This window comes from Pangasianodon hypophthalmus, chromosome 1 (assembly GCF_027358585.1).
Source record: "Pangasianodon hypophthalmus isolate fPanHyp1 chromosome 1, fPanHyp1.pri, whole genome shotgun sequence".
Taxonomy (NCBI): domain Eukaryota; kingdom Metazoa; phylum Chordata; class Actinopteri; order Siluriformes; family Pangasiidae; genus Pangasianodon; species Pangasianodon hypophthalmus.
The window spans coordinates 8598900-8617010 of record NC_069710.1 but is presented as its reverse complement, the minus strand read 5'-3'; the positions used below and the strand labels follow the sequence as shown (position 1 = coordinate 8617010).

At 39.2% G+C, this 18111-nt stretch overlaps 2 protein-coding genes across 2 annotated transcripts; both read left to right on the top strand.

Moving 5' to 3' along the window:
• The first annotated feature begins 1045 nt into the window (after positions 1–1045).
• Positions 1046–7649, top strand: pard6ga (par-6 family cell polarity regulator gamma a). The gene is made up of 3 exons (XM_026913460.3): positions 1046–3945; positions 4417–4639; positions 6332–7649. Exons 1-3 carry the CDS (start codon positions 3880–3882, stop codon positions 7279–7281), a joined length of 1239 nt encoding a protein of 412 aa, XP_026769261.3. The 5' UTR covers positions 1046–3879; the 3' UTR covers positions 7282–7649.
• Positions 7650–9598: 1949 nt separating this feature from the next.
• Positions 9599–17620, top strand: adnp2a (ADNP homeobox 2a). The gene is made up of 4 exons (XM_026913465.3): positions 9599–9927; positions 10573–10693; positions 10777–10869; positions 11884–17620. The coding sequence occupies exons 2-4, from the start codon at positions 10586–10588 to the stop codon at positions 14374–14376; spliced, it is 2694 nt and encodes an 897-aa protein (XP_026769266.1). The 5' UTR covers positions 9599–9927; positions 10573–10585; the 3' UTR covers positions 14377–17620.
• Positions 17621–18111: the final 491 nt, after the last annotated feature.

The following is an 18111-nucleotide window of genomic DNA, read 5'->3' as shown; positions in this document are numbered from 1 at the left end:
CGTGTGGCATGCTATACACCACTTAACTACATCGCCAAGAAAACCTGGCCAGTAAAAATGGGCCGTGAGATTATTCAGTGTTTTATCCTGACCTAAATGGCACACTGTCAGATTATGATGAGCCACAGGGAAAAGCATTTCCCTGCAGCTCTTTGGGATTAACAACTGTGTCATCATTATCCTTAATAATAGAAAAATAGGGATTGGAGAGTAAATGTTTGGATGGACTCACTGACCATCCATTACTTTCACATAGTTGAAGGAGTACCTGAGTGTTTTGTCTCATGACTGCCATCAAAAACCAAGGCAACGCCTCCCTAGCCAACGCTTCACATATCCCACACCATGATGTGCAAGAGGACCCATCCACAATTATTCCCCTTAGCTACTTCAGAAATGCTGGCTGATTTGTCCCCAAAATCAGTGGATGGGTGAGACCAGGACTATCCACTGCCTCTATTGTATGTTTTTGTCCCTGGAATTGAATTGTGACTGGAAACATGTAATAACCAAGTAGAATAAGAATTTTTCACTAACAAAATAGATTCTGCACTTCGATACATTCTCTATACATTGATTCATTCAGTCATTGAATACAAGTTAAGATTATGCATTGAATAACTGATTGAATATAGTTTCAAAGCAGTGACCCTAGATGGCAGCATACCCTGCAGTGATATGCAACTGAATGATCTGGATCGTGACTTCAATCCAGTTATCTGTCATTCAAAATTCTATTTCTCCCTTTGTCCTCTTAACCACATTTACCTTTTTCTTTTTTCCTGATAATTCACCTGTGTCAATTTACCATTACATTTACAGCATTTAGCATACACCCTCATCCAGAGCAACTTACAGAAGTCCTTTGTAGTCTCTATCAAAAATACATCCTCATGTTAATTTATTAGGTCAGGGACTAAAAATACTATTGAGCCAAAAACCCGTAAGGGGGAGGTTAATACAGCAAGAAAAAAAAACACAAGTCTAGACTGTTTAAAAAAAAACAGTAGTTTAACTAAGTACTAATTCAAGTGTTTGGTGAAGAGGTCTTTAACAGCAAGTAGCATAACAGCATAACAGGCTCAGCTGTTCAGACACCCCAGGGATGTTCATTCCACTGCCTGGGTGCCAGGAAAGAGAAGAGTATTGATGCATGTCTTACTTGTACCTTGAGGGATGCTGGGTTTATTCGAGCAGTGTTAGAGGCTTGAAGGGATAGTGGTGCAGAGTGGGGTGTGATAAATGTCTTCAAGTAGGTGGGTGCTGGTCCATTTTTGTCTTTGTAAGTAAGCACACTTGTATTAAATCTGACGTAGGCAGCTACAGGAAGCCAATGGAGGGGGAGTGCAACAGTTTGATGATGTGGGAGAACTTGCAGATGCATTCTGGATCAGTTGCAAGAGTCAGATGGCATGCAGGGGCAGATTTGCCAGGAGTAAGTTGCAGTGGTCCAGTCTCAAGATGACATGGGACTGAACAAGCACCTGAGTGGCCTTTATGGAGAGAAACCTGAAGAGAAACCTGCATGACCAAGCCAGGTTAGCAGTGTGAGCTGAGAAGGACATTTGGTTGTCCAGATCTACCCCAAGGTTTTGTGGGGTGTCAGACACCATGATATGATTTACCCAGGGAGATTAAAAGATCTTGCAGCTCCAGAAATACACCACCATCAGTGATGAGATGTTTTCCAGACATGCTGAGTTCCATCTGAGGGAGGAAAGAAGAGGATGAGTTGAGTGTTGCCAGTATTGGCCAAAAAAGGGTGAAGAAGGAACGGGAGCATTGACAAGTGAAGAAAATTATGAAAAAAGATACTGAGTTTGTAGATGCAGATGCTTCCTGCTTTTCCTTGTAGAAGGCTGTCTTAACAGTGGTCACACCAGAGGAGAACTCAGAGTCAAATTGTGATTTCCTCCACTTTATCACAGCTGTTCCTAATTCTGTCCTTTGGCTGCAGAGCACACTTGACAGCCAACGAGCAGGGTGAGAAGACTTCCTAGGTCTGAATATGGAGGGCAGAGGTGGTCAATGGATGAATAAAGTGAGGAGAGGAAAATATTGGTGTCAATCTCAGTCACTTCACGAGTCCTACTGGCAGTGTCAGGCAGTGCACCTGCTTCAGTGGCAGACTCAGGCTGTGCTCCTGTCCCACTGGCAGTCTCAGGTTGTACACTTGGCCCATTGGCAGTCTCAGGCTGTGCTCCTGTCACACTGGCAGTTTCAAGTTGTGCTTTTGGCTCATCGGCAGTCTCAGGCTGTGCTCCTGTCCCACTGGCAGTCTCCCCAGTGTCAGTCACTGCCTCTGTTCCTCTAGCAGTTCAGTATTGGTCACTGATTCCTATTTTTCTTTCTTGAACTTGTTTCTGGGCAGTTTTCTGCCCTTCTTAAACTTCTTAAACAGCTCTGTGTTGTTTAGAATGACATCAAATATTTTAACATTATGTAAAATGTTACAGAAAGTTAAAAACAATGCAAAAAACTATTAAACTGGTTCTATTAAATATCCAGTCTGAATGAAAAAAAAAAAGTGAAATATGATTGTAGAAAAGATGACCCAAAACCTACTGATCCATCTGAGAACTACTTGGATGTGGCCTAATAACAAGCACACTTGATTGACAGCCATCTGAAGGAAACTCCCAGTTTCCAACACCACTCAAGCAAAACAATGGAAAAAAGAATGGCAAAATAGAAAAAGACACTTGTCACCATTTTATTTAAATTAATTTTTCATGTACTTGCATTGCATCTTCCATTAGGTATCACTGCAAATCAGAGACCGAATGCATGTCTGAGAGTGTATATATAAGTCTTGAAGTAGGAAGTCACTATAATTCCTGTACACATATTTAGCTAACTAACCTAACAGCATTTCAGAGCAACTTTTTAAAGCCATATTCATAAATGTTTATATTCCTCACTAATGAGGTTTGCATGTTGAGGTTTGTGTACATAGTTGTATGGGCTTAATGTTAAAAAAGGGGGATGTTTACCAGGCTAGTGATTGAAATATTCTGTTGTTATATTATGTTAGCCACCTAGCTAGCAGTCAGGAATATAAACATTTATAAATATGGCTTTAAAAAGTTGCTCTGAAATGCTGCTTTATTATTTACAAGTGTGTTACAGAACTAAACAACAGCACTAATGGTGAGAATGTGGGTCTTTATATATGGAAAACTACCAAGTTGTTAAGACTATGTTAATGCTTATTAATGTAATGTACATGCATACTACATCATCCCGAGATCATTAGATCAAGTTTTCTTCCTATGATTATGGGATCATGCACGAATACCATATACAGTATGTGCACTCTATAGGTATACGAATAACTGACTGTAGCCCATCTGTTGCTATGCACAGTTTGTCAGCCCCCTTATCCCTACCCATTAAAAGGGGCTACCATAGGTCCACTACTGGCCAGATATTATTTGTGTGATGTACTATTCTCAGCAAAATGTCAAGAGAGAAAATACACTATAAGCATTCTTAGTGGTTTATAAGCCAATTTTCCAGAACGTGACATATATTTATAGGAGATTTAATTCATTTTCACATTTTGCGTGACTGGAAAACACATTGCAGGTTTCCCAGAACATGAATCACAGATAATCTCAGTGCTGATTTGCCTACTTCCTCCATTTTGTAGGTTTGCTTTTAGAAGAAGTCTTACACTGGAGGAAAATTACACTGAACAATTTTGAAGGTCAAAGCTTATTAATTCCCAGCGGAAATGATGCCATCAGGGTCATTTACACGCTCCTCCTCAGCACATTAGACAACTATCAGTGCTGCTTTTCCTGTATCCTGAACTGTAGGCATTCTCTGGTTGCACTCACAGAACAAAACTTTCCAGGACCTGATTATAAAGGGAAAATGATCCGAAGTTTGGGCAAATCGTCGGCTTGGCGCTGCCACTCAGTTATTGAAGTGAAAAGCAAAGTAAGTTAACATTAGTAGACTGGTAGATTAATTTACTTACACATGCGCAGTTCATCATGATTCATCAGTACTAGTACATTTGTAAAACTAGTACATTTGCTCGTCAGTCTAAAATAGCAACAGCAAAGATTGCATTAGCATGTATGTCGATCATATGTTTTGGTTTGAGATGTATGGACTGGAATTTCCTTTAATGACAATTAACTATATTTAGAGTCTAAAGCTGCTTTTCTAACAGAATTGAAAATGAACAGTCATTGCCTGTGCTTAAATAATTGCCAAAATGTCAAAACTAGGCATGGACCTTATTGTTTTAGTAGTCATACAAGCATTATCAGCATTTAGGTCCTATTCAGCAACACATTTACTCGAGAATTAGTTGGACAGCTGTACACTGTAGCATAGCTTCCAATTCAACACTAGACATTTTGCTGTAATTGTCATTATGCATTTTTTCTATTTTTTCTAAAGTTTGGTGCGGAGTTTAGGAGATTTTCTCTGGATCGCTATGAGCCTGGCGTGTTTAAGGACTTTTGGCAGTTTATCCTGAACCTACACCACCTGTTTCCCACAGAAATCTACATCAGCTATGCAGATGTACATGGAGACTTACTGCCCATAAATAATGATAATAATTTCTGTAAAGCAGTGTCTACTGCACAGCCACTACTGCGCATCTTCATCCAGCTGCAAGGTATGCTGCCAGCTTTGCTATAAAGAGGGGAGGGTGGGGATTATTCCATGAGCCAGAGTCACAAAAAATTCCAGGAGGGCCCAATACATTAACATGTCCAGGGGGCCAAACATTCCTACTGCTCCCTCTGTACATTCCACATCATGGATGCAGATTTTATGAGAATGTGGTCTATATGAATATATATCTAACATTATTATTATTATTATTATTATTATTAGTATATTTTAGTATATTGTGGTAGTATTATGTAGTATTTGCTTTCAAAATAATTATACTGTATCAATTTATCATGTAGTGTAAGAAGCTAGAAGTAGGCACCAAAATCCTCATTTAATGCTTACAATGTTTAATAAATTCGTACAGTGTTGGATGAATGCAGTGTTTAAACAACATATGCAGTACTGAATGACTATGTGAACCCACAATGTTGAATTAACTCTTGCAGTGTTTAAAACACACCTACAGTGTTGAATGAACTTTTACATTTTCATTTGTGTCATTTGTGTTGACATTCTACAATAACTATGAATTCATAACCGGGGATTTCACTGTGCTGATATACATGACTCATTCACAAATACAGTACAATGTTTTCTATGGTAAAAACATGTATACATTGTTTTGTTATGTAGTATGATAGAAGTTTGTTGGACTGAAAGTATCCCATAACTTGTTCTCTCTGTTATCTGCTTTGTGTAATGGCTATTATCAGAGCGCTCATCAAGCCATGTGTTTTTGTTTGCAGTCTCTCTGTTTGAATCAGGAAGCAATTTATCTCCTCAGGAATTATGTGTACTTAAGTGTAATTTCTTAGCAGTGTTTTGTGATAGGCTTGTTTGCATGACTAAGTCTTCCAGTCATATTTATTTGTATTTAATTGAAGAAGTCCCTGAACTAAAAGACCATACAAGCAAGTCAGTCCTGCTTTAACAGAGAATATTAATGTATAGTCATTCTTATAAATACACTATATGGCCAAAATGTGGAGGCTTTCTGGGCTTTCCACTAGATTTTGGAGCATGGCTCCAAAAGCCCCTTAGTTCCAGTGAAGGGAATGTTATAATTTTATGTTAATTTTATGTAATAATGTTTAATGTTATAGCATACAAAGACATTCTAGACAACTGTGTGCTTCCAATTGTGTGCTTTTGTTTTTCCAATTTCCCAACAGTCTGGGAAAGGCCCACATATGGGCGTCATGGTCAGGTGTCTACAAACTTTTGGCCATATACTATGTCCTGTGGCATAGAATTTCTGTGTCATAGTAGTCCCCACTAGTAAGTATACAGGAAAAGAAATTATTGAATAAATAAATAAATAAATGGTACTTTAGAAAATCTGAAATACTGTAGTTTACATAATGCTATACCAGGACAGATATGGACATCCTAAAACATGGTATTTTTAGGTGTGCTGTGCTAGGACTTTTAATACTGGGCAGCCTAATAAACATACAGTCAAAATGACATTTCTATGGTATTTGTAGTTTTGATGAACTGCTGAGAGCTAAGATTGATCGTCTTAGATATTCATTAAGTGAATTTAATTCTTTTACTTTCGTTGCAGTGCCATTTAATGTTATTCTCTTTGGAAATGTGACATTTGAGGCAGATACCTTGATATACTGCAAACTGTCATATTGGGTTGTCATAGTATTTCACACCTGTCTGAAACATTGGTGTTTTACAGAGGAAATGGACCAGGTTAACGTTAGTACCGACTGTGTGACCAGGAGAAAGAAATCCACCATAGCAGCATGTGCTGATGTCAGTCGCAGAGGACATGTTCAGATTGGAGTGCCCCAGAACTTCCGTCCAGTCTCCTCCATAATTGATGTTGACATCTTGCCTGAATGCCACAGAAGGGTTCGTCTGTACCACCAGGGCTCAAACAGGCCTCTGGGTTTCTACATCCGTGATGGAATCACATTCAGTGTAACTCCTCGTGGACTTGAGAAAGTTCCAGGAATCTTCATCTCACGAATGGTTCCTGGTGGATTGGCTGAGAGCTGTGGTCTTTTGGCCATTAATGACCAGATCCTGGAGGTCAATGGTATCGAGGTGATAGACAAGACCCTGGATCAGGTTACAGACATGATGATTGCTAACAGCCGCAACCTAGTCATCACTGTGAAACCAGCAAACCAGAGCAAAAACATAAGAAATCCCATAATCTCCCCTAACCCAGAACTCCAGCTTGATAGCGAGGGCTCTATAAGCTACCCAGGACTTCCTATGATTATGGGAGCCTATGTTTCGACACGTAACGGCTCTGTGAGTGATGATGATTCAGACATGGTTGTGGAGAAAACTGTGAAACTCTCACCCCAGTGTTCCAGTGCTACAGTAGCCTCTCCATCTTCTCAAACTAGCATTCACAATCGCCACAGAAATGGCCATCCCTACTCTCAAGAACTGTGCCGCTCACAGCCCTGCCTCAATTACATAGCTCATCCTGGGTCCAGCATTTCATTGCAGAGAGAAATGAGCTCACAGCAGCATTACAAGAGCAACCCAGCATTTAGACAGAGCACATCTAGCACCTTTGACATCTTGAGCACATTGAGCCCAGATCTGCGGCAGCGCCTCATGATACCTCAAGGGGCCATGGAGGAGGATGGAACTGTTATTACTCTATGATGCTAACTTTCTTTAAATCTGTACTGCTAAGGCACTTTATGGTCACTTTTTTCCAATTTTATGAAATATAAACCACTGTATTCTATACAATATTTAACAACAGAGATCACATTAACTCTGGACATCTATTTTAATTTCATAGTATAATTGTAAATACCAATATAAGTTCATCTCAATTATTCCCAATAAATACTGTATCTCCTATAATAGCCAGTCTTTGTCTTGAGGGTGTGTGTGCACACGTGCATGTGCGTGTGTGTGCGCATGCACGTTATAATTGCAGAGTAAGCGTGATTTTAAAAAAAAATTACAGGCCATGTTTATATAGGTTATATGAAACTGCATTATGTTGAATGCTGCATATTACATTCTTGTTCCAGCTTTAGTGTTTAACTGAGCAGACCATACTAGTAAAATCATATATGTATAAACCGTCCACTTTAATAGGAACACCTATACACCTGCTCATTTATGCAGTTATCCAGTCAGCAAATCATGTGGCAGCAGCATGATGCCTTAAATCATGCAGACACAGGTCAAGAGCTTTGGTTAATGTTCACATCCAACATCAGAATGGAGAAAAATGTGAACTCTCTTTTAACCGTGGCATGGTTGTTGGTGCCAGATGTGCTGGTTTGAGTATTTCTATAACTGCTGATCTCCTGGGATTTTCACACAGGCCAGTCACTAGAGTTTACTGGACAGTTGAAGACTGGATAAAGACTAGGTGATTTTGTTTCTAATCTTCAACTCTCCAGTTTTGTTGAGCCTGTGCCCATGATAGCCTCATATTCTTGTTCTTGGCTGACAGGAGTGGAACCTGATGTGGTCTTCTGGTGTTGTAGCCCATCCACCGCAAGGTTTGATGTGTTGTGCATTCTGAGATGCTTTTCTGCTCACCATGATTGTAAAGAGTGATTATTTGAGTTACTATACATTTCATGAGCTCAAAACAGTCTGGTCATTCTCCTCTGATCTCTCTCATCAACAACGTGTTTCAGCCTGCAGACCCTCTGGATGTTTTTTTTGTCTGTTTTTAGCACCATTCTGTGTAAACTTTAGAGGCTGTTGTGTGTGAAAATCCCAGGAGATCAGCAGTTTCTGAAATACCCAGACCAACCCATTGGGCACCAACACCCATGCCACAGTTAAAGTCACTGAGATCATACTTTTCCCCATTCTGATGTTGGATGTGAACATTAACTGAAGCTCTTGACCTGTATCTGCATGATTTTATGCATTATGCTGATGCCAAATGATTGGCTGATTAGAAAACTGTATAAATGAGCAGATGTACAGGTGTTCCTATTAAAGTGGATGGTGAGTGTACATATTTGGGTTTTAACACTCATTAATTGCATATCTTTTTATGGTTTTCTGTTTTCACTGAACCAGAATAAGGGAAAGGTATTTTTCTTGATGAACTGATTAGCTGAGCTGGTACATCAGGTGTGTCATGTTGTGTGTTGAATATCATAGATATACCATAAAGAGTTTTTTCCCCACTTGACTAAATTGCCACCTCATTGTCATGAGTCTTGCACAGGGAATAGGAAAGTCTGGAATTTAAAGGCACTCATTTTCAGAGCTAGAAATGTATGAAAATTCAGAAGACATTTTAGAAAAAAGTCTGGATATTTTATGTAACATAGGCACCAAGGTTCTAAGTCTAGTTTGGATGTTCCTTTATCTTCTGCACTAATGCAGCTTCCCTAATGCACATTACTAATATATGTTTCCCTTTTCATGATACAGTTAACAAAAACTCTGGAAAGTTTAATAATCTACCTGTAACATATCATGAAAATGACACGACACATTATCTTTTGAACTAAATGTAAAGAGCTAGGCTTTTGGTTAATCATGTTAGGAGTTTATTTATTGATTATGGGACATGCCATCTGCTGCAGTGTTTGTATTCCAACTTTACACTGCAGTCTCAGCAGGTGGACGGATCCTTTGCTTATAGACATAACTAACTAATTAAAACAAATTGTCAGTTCTAATGTGTATATACTATACAGTTTATGCATTTATATCTTCATTAAGTCCTGAACACTGAAGTCCAGTGTTATAATGTTATGATAAGCTGACACTGTTACACCAAAAGGCCAGGTAGAACCTTGATTAGGTGAGCAGGACTTAGTTATTAATGTGTAATATTAACATGTTTAATCAAGTCTGGTTGTGACATCAGTTATTAAGTGTATAATGAAGGTATGGCCACAGGTGGGTGTTTATGGGTAACAGGTAAGTTAAGAAGAAAAGGTACACATTCACCATCAACTCAAATCATAAACGCCACTCAAATATGACGTTTCGAGTTTGACCACGCCCACCTTTTTGTCTAAGGACTTTTTCACTGTGCCATCCGCAAATTGCCTACGTCACTTCCCGTCTTCCTGTGCGCCATGTTTTCCAGAAAGAGCGGACTAGTGTTGCACTGAGGTGGAAACAAAAGCGTAAAAAGCTAGGCCTGATGTTCTTACACAGTCCACAACAAAACAGGGCGAGCAGAAACGTGGATCTGTGGACGGCGTAGTTTCATAAACATCATACTGCGCGCCTCTCGGTGACGCCGGAAGACAACACACGCAGCCGAAAAGCATCAAACTCGACCGCCTTCCTCCTGAGCGGACACTGAAGGTAGAGAGACACACTCTCTCTCACTCTCTCTCCCTCTCGCACGCAGGCACACTCACACACACACACACACTCACACTCAGACACTGCCCGGCTACAGACAGCGCTAGTGTGTCATTTTACAAAGCTTAGCGTCAGTGTTGCACAAGAAATATGTAGTGTTTTCTCCAGTCAGTGTTGCACTCAAAGCGGCGCATCAACTTCAGATCAGACTCACAGCAGGCCCCTTTGCCCAGCTGCTGTTACTTCAGTGGCTAACGATCGACAAGTATCTCGTGGAGTCCATTCATTATTATAGTCTTATTATCATTATTGTAACTATATTATAGCTATGACACATTTTCACGTAAGCAAAACTAATGACAGCACTGAGCTCTGGTTTACAGAGCTAGATTTAAGCAGACTGTCACTCTGCACAGTTATGCTATAGCTTTAATCTATTCTGCATGGTTTTATTTTTCCTCCACTGTTATACCTAACAGGTTATCTCTCTCTCTCTCTCTCTCTCTCTCTCTCTCTCTCTATATATATATATATATGTATATATATATATATATATATATATATATATATATATATATATATATATATATACTCTAATGAATTGGGGATAGAGGTGGTAATGATTGCTTGTTCTGTACCCTGTAGGGTCAACAACAAAATGTATCAAGTACCAGTGAATGATTTGGCAAAACTCAGAAGATCACGAAAAAGAGTGAAGAGTATTCTGTGCGACATTGCGTTGCAGAATTGTCAGGACTTGATAGAGGTAAGTGTTCATTAGAAAAGTCAAGTCTACTTGAGATCAAAACTTCCTCTGGGGCTTTAGTCTTATTTAATCATTATGAACAGGAATACAGACCTTTTGATGCCGGTGAGGCAAGTTTCAACAACACAGAATGGAGTGATTTCACTGATGGTCATGTTGGCAAGAGGAGAAAAAAGGTAAGCATGCATTGTTGTCCACTGTCCTGCTAAACACATTCAGATGAGCAGTACCCTCAGTTCTATGTCCTGATCAAATAACCGTTTCAAATAGGTTGGAATATTGAATTTCAGTTCAATAAACTCTAGGGCTGCGATTAATTTTATTTTATTTTTTTATAAATGATGAATATATTAACTATTTTTATGTTTAATCTCATGATCATTACTGGAAAATGTCAGTCTAAAGTACATTTAAGTACAATTAATCTTTAAATAAATATTTGAATTAGATTAATTAGCTACCTAGTTATGGATGTCTCATCATTTTGTTCATCTTCCAATTCTTCTCTCTGTCTCTCTGTTAAAAAAAATATTGAATATAGTATCACTGAAAAATGCTCTGCATTAACCAGTACCAACCCAAGCCATGTTCATAAATGTTCACGAAGTGTATGCAGAATTACAATCAGCGGGTTCTTGTGCAGGTGTAAATAATTTAAAATCTCAACACTGGTTACAGAGAAGTAAATTTCTTTAAATTGGGCATCCTGACATGTTAATGGCATTAATTAATAAGTGTATTATCATAGTACTTACTCATTTGAAATGTTTGATTTCAGTTAAAAGGCTAAAATATGATGGTCAAAAGGCACCAGAAGATAGAATTGGCTGGCAGAGATTGTTAAATAAACAGCAGGAATGATTCAGATCCATAATTGGCCATCACACCACTGATACATTATTGATCATCAATTTTGTGAATTAACCTTTGTAGCTCTAGTAAATCTGTGGAGTGATTTGTAGTCCCTGAAAAAGTGAAATGCATTGAACGATATATTACACTGAAAACTATAAAACTATTACATTGAATGAGCTAGTGACAGTTCTGGACAGTCTTCATCAGAACATCTCAAGAAGATTGCAAGAATTTGCCAAATGAAAATTTGGTCAGTGTTAACTGCTTGAATGATTCAGTGGTACATCATTTTAACATGGACATTACTGTTGTTGCTTGTGTCTTTTCTCATTAAGTGGAAATATCGGACGGAAGCACTGTGCTGCAGCCTGTGTTGGTTTTCCACGCGGTCCTTTTACACCTTCAGAAGTCACGTACTGCGGTGTCATAGGGAGGAACTAGACCTCGCATCACTTTTAGCCTGCCCCAGCTGCCCCTTTGTCAGCCGCCCAGAAACCATAAATCAGCACCTCAAGTATTTTCACCCCATGCCTCCAAAAGCAACATCGACACCCACCCTGTCAGTTATTCAGCCACCTAAGACTTTAACCCTCACAACCTCTTCTGACCTGGCTGATGATAGGTACATGTGTGTGAACTGTGGCTACAGTGACTCTTTACTTTATGTGATGAAGAAACATGTTTTGGTGAACCACTATGCTACATTGTTGAACCGTTACTTTGGGCACAGGCTGGAAAGTGTCCAAAACTCAGATGGTCAAAACAAAAGTGCCAGAGTTCTGAATTCTAAGTATTACTGCAAGGAGTGTAAATTGCCAGCAGAGACCATAGAACATCTCCTCTATCACATTTTGAGTTCTGACAAGCATAAGGATCTCCACTGGCATATTATGCCATTTATCAGTGAAAAGACAGTCTCTGCTCAAAATGCTGGGCAGGCGAACTTGCTAAATCTTGCACCAAATTTGAATCAGGTTAAAAATTTAAGCATGGTCCCAGGATCCAACTTTGAGCAACAAGGCAAGCAAATGAAAGGACATTCAGTAACTAAATCTAATGGCACGATGCTCATGGCAGGGCCAACCAACACAACAGGTCTTCTGTGCTCTGCTGGAGGGAGGCAGGTCTTCCTCTCCTCCCAGACTCCAGCTTTACTACAACAGGCATCTAGTGGGATCCATCAAGGTTTGACTGCCTTGTCTTCCTCATCGCTTGTTAAATCTATAAATATGGTGATGCCAAATATGCAAAATGCTTCTAAACAGGTACCCATGGCCATGGCGGTGCCTAGGCTTTCACAACCTCAATCAGCCCAGCAGGTGCTTCTGCCACCAGCAGTTCAGGTCAACCTCCCAGGCAAAACTGGTGTACGTCCACCTGTGCTTTTTACTCACAGGTTACAGCTAAACCAATCAGCTCCCAGGCAGCCCATCATAGCCTCTCAGTCCGTCCGACTCATTCCTACAGGCAACAAAGTGAATGGCGTCCCAACGTACACTTTGGCTCCTGTTCAAGTTAACACGATACCTGGCCAGTCAAGCGCTAGTCAAGTAGTCAGTCGTACACCAATAGTTGTGACACAGAACGGGCCTCAGACCTCAGTAATCACGCCGTCAAAGGCTGCAGTACTGCCTGCCAAGCCAGCACCTTCAGGCCTGAAAGAGGTGCCACGTAAAAAAAATCGACCGAACAAATTGGCTGTTTTTGCGCCATTCCTGAAGAAACAGAACGACGATACTGTAAAATGCCTACGGTGCAAGGTTTTGTTGACCGAGCAGTGGATCTTTCAGCATTTGTTGCATGGTTTGAGGTGCCTGTTTTGCCCTCTAATGTTCTACTCCTTCAAGCAGATCATGGAGCACTCAAACAAAGAACATAACTTGAAAATAAAGAAAAACCGAGACTTCATCAAAGGAGAATACAAACTTGACTGCGATGATGAAGGCAATATTGAATTTTCCACCTTCAGTTTGAATACAGATGTGCCCAAAGACTTGCTGGATAACCGAGAGCTCAACCTTGTGCTGGTCACTAGTGCTCAAGAGAAAATCTACATAAAGATGTACCCAGACTCTGCGAAAGCTGTATACCCACCCACACTGAAAACCATACCTACAGTATGTCCCTTCTGCCAGATGAAGCTGCAGACTTTGGAGGACTATGAGCACCATTTAAAAACAGTACACCACATTGTACCCACCATCCACGCCATATTGAAATCTCCTGCCTTCAAGTGTATCTACTGCTTTGGGGTGTATTCTGAAAAGTCGACCCCCAAAACCATTTCTATTCATGTACAGCGCTGTCGGTGTGCTCCCAAGAGTGTCAAGGAAGCAGAGAAGCGGCTGAATCCGGACACTGTACACGTCAATGGTGATATGGTAAACTCCATCCAGCAGAGTTTCCAGCCACACATCATATTGAATTCAGAAGCGAAACAAACTGCCAAAGAAAAGCCCAAGAGGGAGTCCACTGCTGAGAAAAACATCAACAGAAGCATCAGGGCCTGCAAGAATGATGCACGTGCCCCAGTCGAGCTTGTCCTGGACCCATCAGGAATGGAGATGCAATCTTTTGAGGACAGGAAAGAGTTCCTCACAAAGTACTTTCACAGTAAGCCCTACCCATCAAAAATGGAGATGCTAACTCTTGCTGCCCGTCTGTGGTTGAACAAGACGGATGTGCTTCATCACTTCGGTATAAAACGGAGCAGATGCATGAAAACAATCCAGAGGAGGAGAACTGTAGTACTACTGGGCTTCAACATGAGTGAGGTGAATAAAGTGAAACATAACCTTCTTATTCCAGAGGTGGAGCCTACTGTCTGAAGAAACCGAAGAGATACTGTATTTATATTAGCATGCTTAAGTTAGAATTCGTGTTCATTTAAAGTTCACTGATTTCTATCAGAGGTGTCAAACTTTTCTGGAGGGCCATATTATATAGTTTGCCCTTCTCCAGCACACTATGTTTAGTTCATAAACAGCTTGATTATTAGCTGATGATTGTAACTGCATATATTAAAGTTAGGGCAGCACTAAACTGCAATGATTTGGCCCCCTAGAGTTGGAATTACATCCTTAAGTTACATGTTGAAGATGATATTCTTGGGTTTGTGAAAGGAGTGTGTGTAAATAATTACAGATATATTAATGTTTGGGTACCATTTATGATATTCCTTAAGCCAGTTTGTAAGTTGGCAACTCTAATGTTAGAATTATTTTTTACACAGCTATTCTGTAAAAGCTTCTGTAAAAGCCCCTGTACATTCTTATGTAAAAGTGCTTTCTGATACCTGTAGTATGCATTTTGTTCAGTTGCAATGCATTACTTCTATATGAAATTAAATACACTCACCATCCACTTTAATAGGAACACCTATACACCTGCTTATTTATGTAGTTATCCAATCAGCCCTCATGTGGCAGCAGCATGATGCATAAAATCATGCAGATACAGGTCAGGAGTTTAACTTAATGTTCACATCAAACAACAGAATGAAGAAAAAATGTGATCTCTGTGACTTTAACCATGGCATGGTTGTTAGTGCCAGATGGGCTGGTTTGAGTATTTCAGAAACTTCTGATCTCCTGGGAATTTCACACACAGCAGTCTCTGGAGTTTACACAGAACGGTGTGAAAAACTGAAGCACCTTGTTGATGAGAGAGATTGGAGGAGAATTACCAGACTGGTCTGAGCTGCCAGGAAGTCTATAGTAACACAAATAAGCACTCTTTACAATCATGGTGAGCAGAAAAGCATCTCACAACACATCAAACCTTGCAGTGGAGGGGTACAACACCAGAAGACCACATCAGGTTCCACTCCTGTCAGCCAAGAACAAGAATCTGAGGCTATCATGGGCACAGGCTCACCGAAACTGGACAGTTGAAGACTGGAAAAAGACCAGATCTTTTTTTTCCCCTAATCTTCAGCTTATGTTGTTATAGCCCACTCACCTCAAGTTTGATGTGTTGTGCATTCTGAGATGCTTTTCTGCCCACCAAGAAGAGTGATTTTTGAGTGATATGGGAGTTACTGTATCTTTCCTGGCAGCTTCAACCAATTTGGCTATTTTCCTCTGACCCTTCTTATCAACAAGGTGTTTCCACCTACAGAACTGTCGCTCACCAAGTTTTTTTTTTTTTTTTCTTTTTCCTTTTCTTGTTTTTCACACCATTCTGTGTAAACTCTTGAGACTGTTGTGTGTGAAAATCCCAGGGGATCAGCAGTTTCTGAAATACTCAAACCAGCCCATCTGGCACCAACAACCATGCCACGGTTAAAGTCACAGAGATCCCATTTTTTTTCCTTATTCTAATGTTTGATGTGAAAATTAATTGAAGCTCTTGACCTGTATCAGCAGGATTTTTTTGCATTATGCTGCTGCCAAATGATTGACTGATTAGATAACTGCATAAATGAGCAGGTGTTCCTATAAAGTGGACAGTGAGTATAGGTTTGCCACTAGTACCTTTGAGAAGTCCAGTGTACTGATTGACAAAATTGCTTTTTTTCCCCTGCTGAGTGTACTATAGAAAAAATGTTTGCCTTTTAAAACCATTAATATTCTATTAAAAAGACTATTTGGGATGGGTTGTGTTCTATTTTGAATCCATAATCCAATGTGAGAAACAGCGGGTAGAACGTGATGATTAGTGCTGTTGAAGAGTATATTCTTAATATTACATAATATATTTTTATTTTATATGAAACCCTAAAATTTCTCTAGCAAAGTGGATTGTATTGGTACAAGTGTAATAAGTCATGACATGGTCAGTCTGCTTATTCTATGACAGTTAAAGTTTATGTACATTCATTTTGCCAAACAAACTTTATAAATGAATATATTTAGGTAGGTGCAAGGTGCAGTAAATTGTAAATGGTAAGTTAGCTTAAATCTTTATGAACACAGAAAGGGCAGTCTAAAGCTGCTTGGTGGCCAAGCATCTGAAAGACTCCATATGAGATATACTGGCATGTGTTAGGGCTTAAATAAATGATTAGAGTGTTGGAGCACTATAGGTTCAACTTTTATGACTGCAGCTTTTGATTGGGGCTTATGAGGAAGAACTGCTGAGATGTGTTACAATACAAATACTTTAGACTTACTGAGCCTATCATGAACCAGTGACTTAAATACAAATGAATATATACATGTGATTACTTGTGAGTATTGACGAGCAAAACCTGAGCTTGTTTAGCACACTCACAGAACACTTATTTACCTGTTTATGTCCCACCTTAGTGTTTGGTTTAGCTATAAGCCATACAGAAAGCTTGCCAAAAATGTTATTTATATGTCATTTGTGTTCTGTTGAAATGACGATTTGCTGAACGTTGTTCATTACAGCTGAATTTCAAAAAACTGATAAAGATACAAAGCTATACATGTTGATGCATGTTGAATAAATGCTGTCCTTCCCTGTTGATGTAAAATGTTAGTGTGCAATGTTGTTCATTAGGAGAACCAAATAAGTCATGTGTGGTTGCCAAGTGCCCTGTCAAGCAAAACTGTGACAGTTATCACAAAGTAAACTTCATTACTCACAGCATGGATAGACAAATACACAATCTTCTAAAAGTGGTAGTAATGTGGGCCTTGTTTAATGATGCATTTTGGCAGATAACAGGAGAAACATGCTTTTTTCTCTTTGTTTTATTGCTTTACTATATCCTAACTATAGGAATTTGTAGTAACATGATGGTGAATTCACTAAAGGCTGCCAATGATTTCAGAAGTGGACAGACTTTTTTTTAATTATTATTATTCACAACTTCTCCAGTCTCAGAGCTGCTGCTTGCACAAAGAAGGATAAAAACAGCTAAGACTGCTGTGGAGTTGATCTTGTATCTGTGTAGTGTGCAATGTGTAGTTCTCCACACTGTCCTGTGTTTATCGTAACTAGTTTTGTACACTATGTTAACATGATGTAGTTCTGTGTACAGAGCACTTATTGTCTTGTATGTTGCCCTTTGGTCATGGAGGCTTTATATTTCATCTGACAGTGCCTGTTATATGGTGAGGATGACAATAAAAATGGACCTGAGCTTCTCAGAGAAAGCTATAATGTCTAAATTTGACTTCTTTAATAGGAGATTGAAGTCAAATGCAAGTAAATAAATGAAAAAGGAATTGACAACATTTGAACAAATGTTAATGCCTACAGTTATACTACCTCTATAAAAGGGGAGACTGAGCTGTTTTTTTTTTTTTTTGCCAAAAAATAATCAATGCACAGGAATATTCTAAATAATGTCTGCGTTGTTTATTATTATTATTATTATTATTATTATTATTATTATTACACTGAAAGCCTGATCTGATAGATTTATTAATAGCTTATTAAAGCTAAATTCTGTAATGCTAAATTTTCTCGTAGGCTCAATGAGAGTACAACAAATACCTGCTAAATGACGCTTAAAATAAATTTAAAAAAAACAGAAATTTAAGGATGCGTTACCATGAACTGTACATAAATACACACATATACAGTACACTGTGTAGTCTGTACACCTGTCTATGCAAGCTGGTGTCACTTGTTTCACCTTTAGGTTCAGG

Excerpts from the sequence above, each read along its gene's own strand:
- pard6ga (XM_026913460.3), top strand. The coding sequence starts at position 3,880 with ATGATCCGAAGTTTGGGCAAATCGTCGGCTTGGCGCTGCCACTCAGTT. Across the intron at positions 3,946-4,416 it reads TTATTGAAGTGAAAAGCAAA|TTTGGTGCGGAGTTTAGGAG; the intron begins GTAAGTTAACAT and ends TTTTTTCTAAAG. Across the intron at positions 4,640-6,331 it reads CATCTTCATCCAGCTGCAAG|AGGAAATGGACCAGGTTAAC; the intron begins GTATGCTGCCAG and ends GGTGTTTTACAG.
- adnp2a (XM_026913465.3), top strand. The coding sequence starts at position 10,586 with ATGTATCAAGTACCAGTGAATGATTTGGCAAAACTCAGAAGATCACGA. Across the intron at positions 10,694-10,776 it reads ATTGTCAGGACTTGATAGAG|GAATACAGACCTTTTGATGC; the intron begins GTAAGTGTTCAT and ends CATTATGAACAG. Across the intron at positions 10,870-11,883 it reads TTGGCAAGAGGAGAAAAAAG|TGGAAATATCGGACGGAAGC; the intron begins GTAAGCATGCAT and ends TTTCTCATTAAG.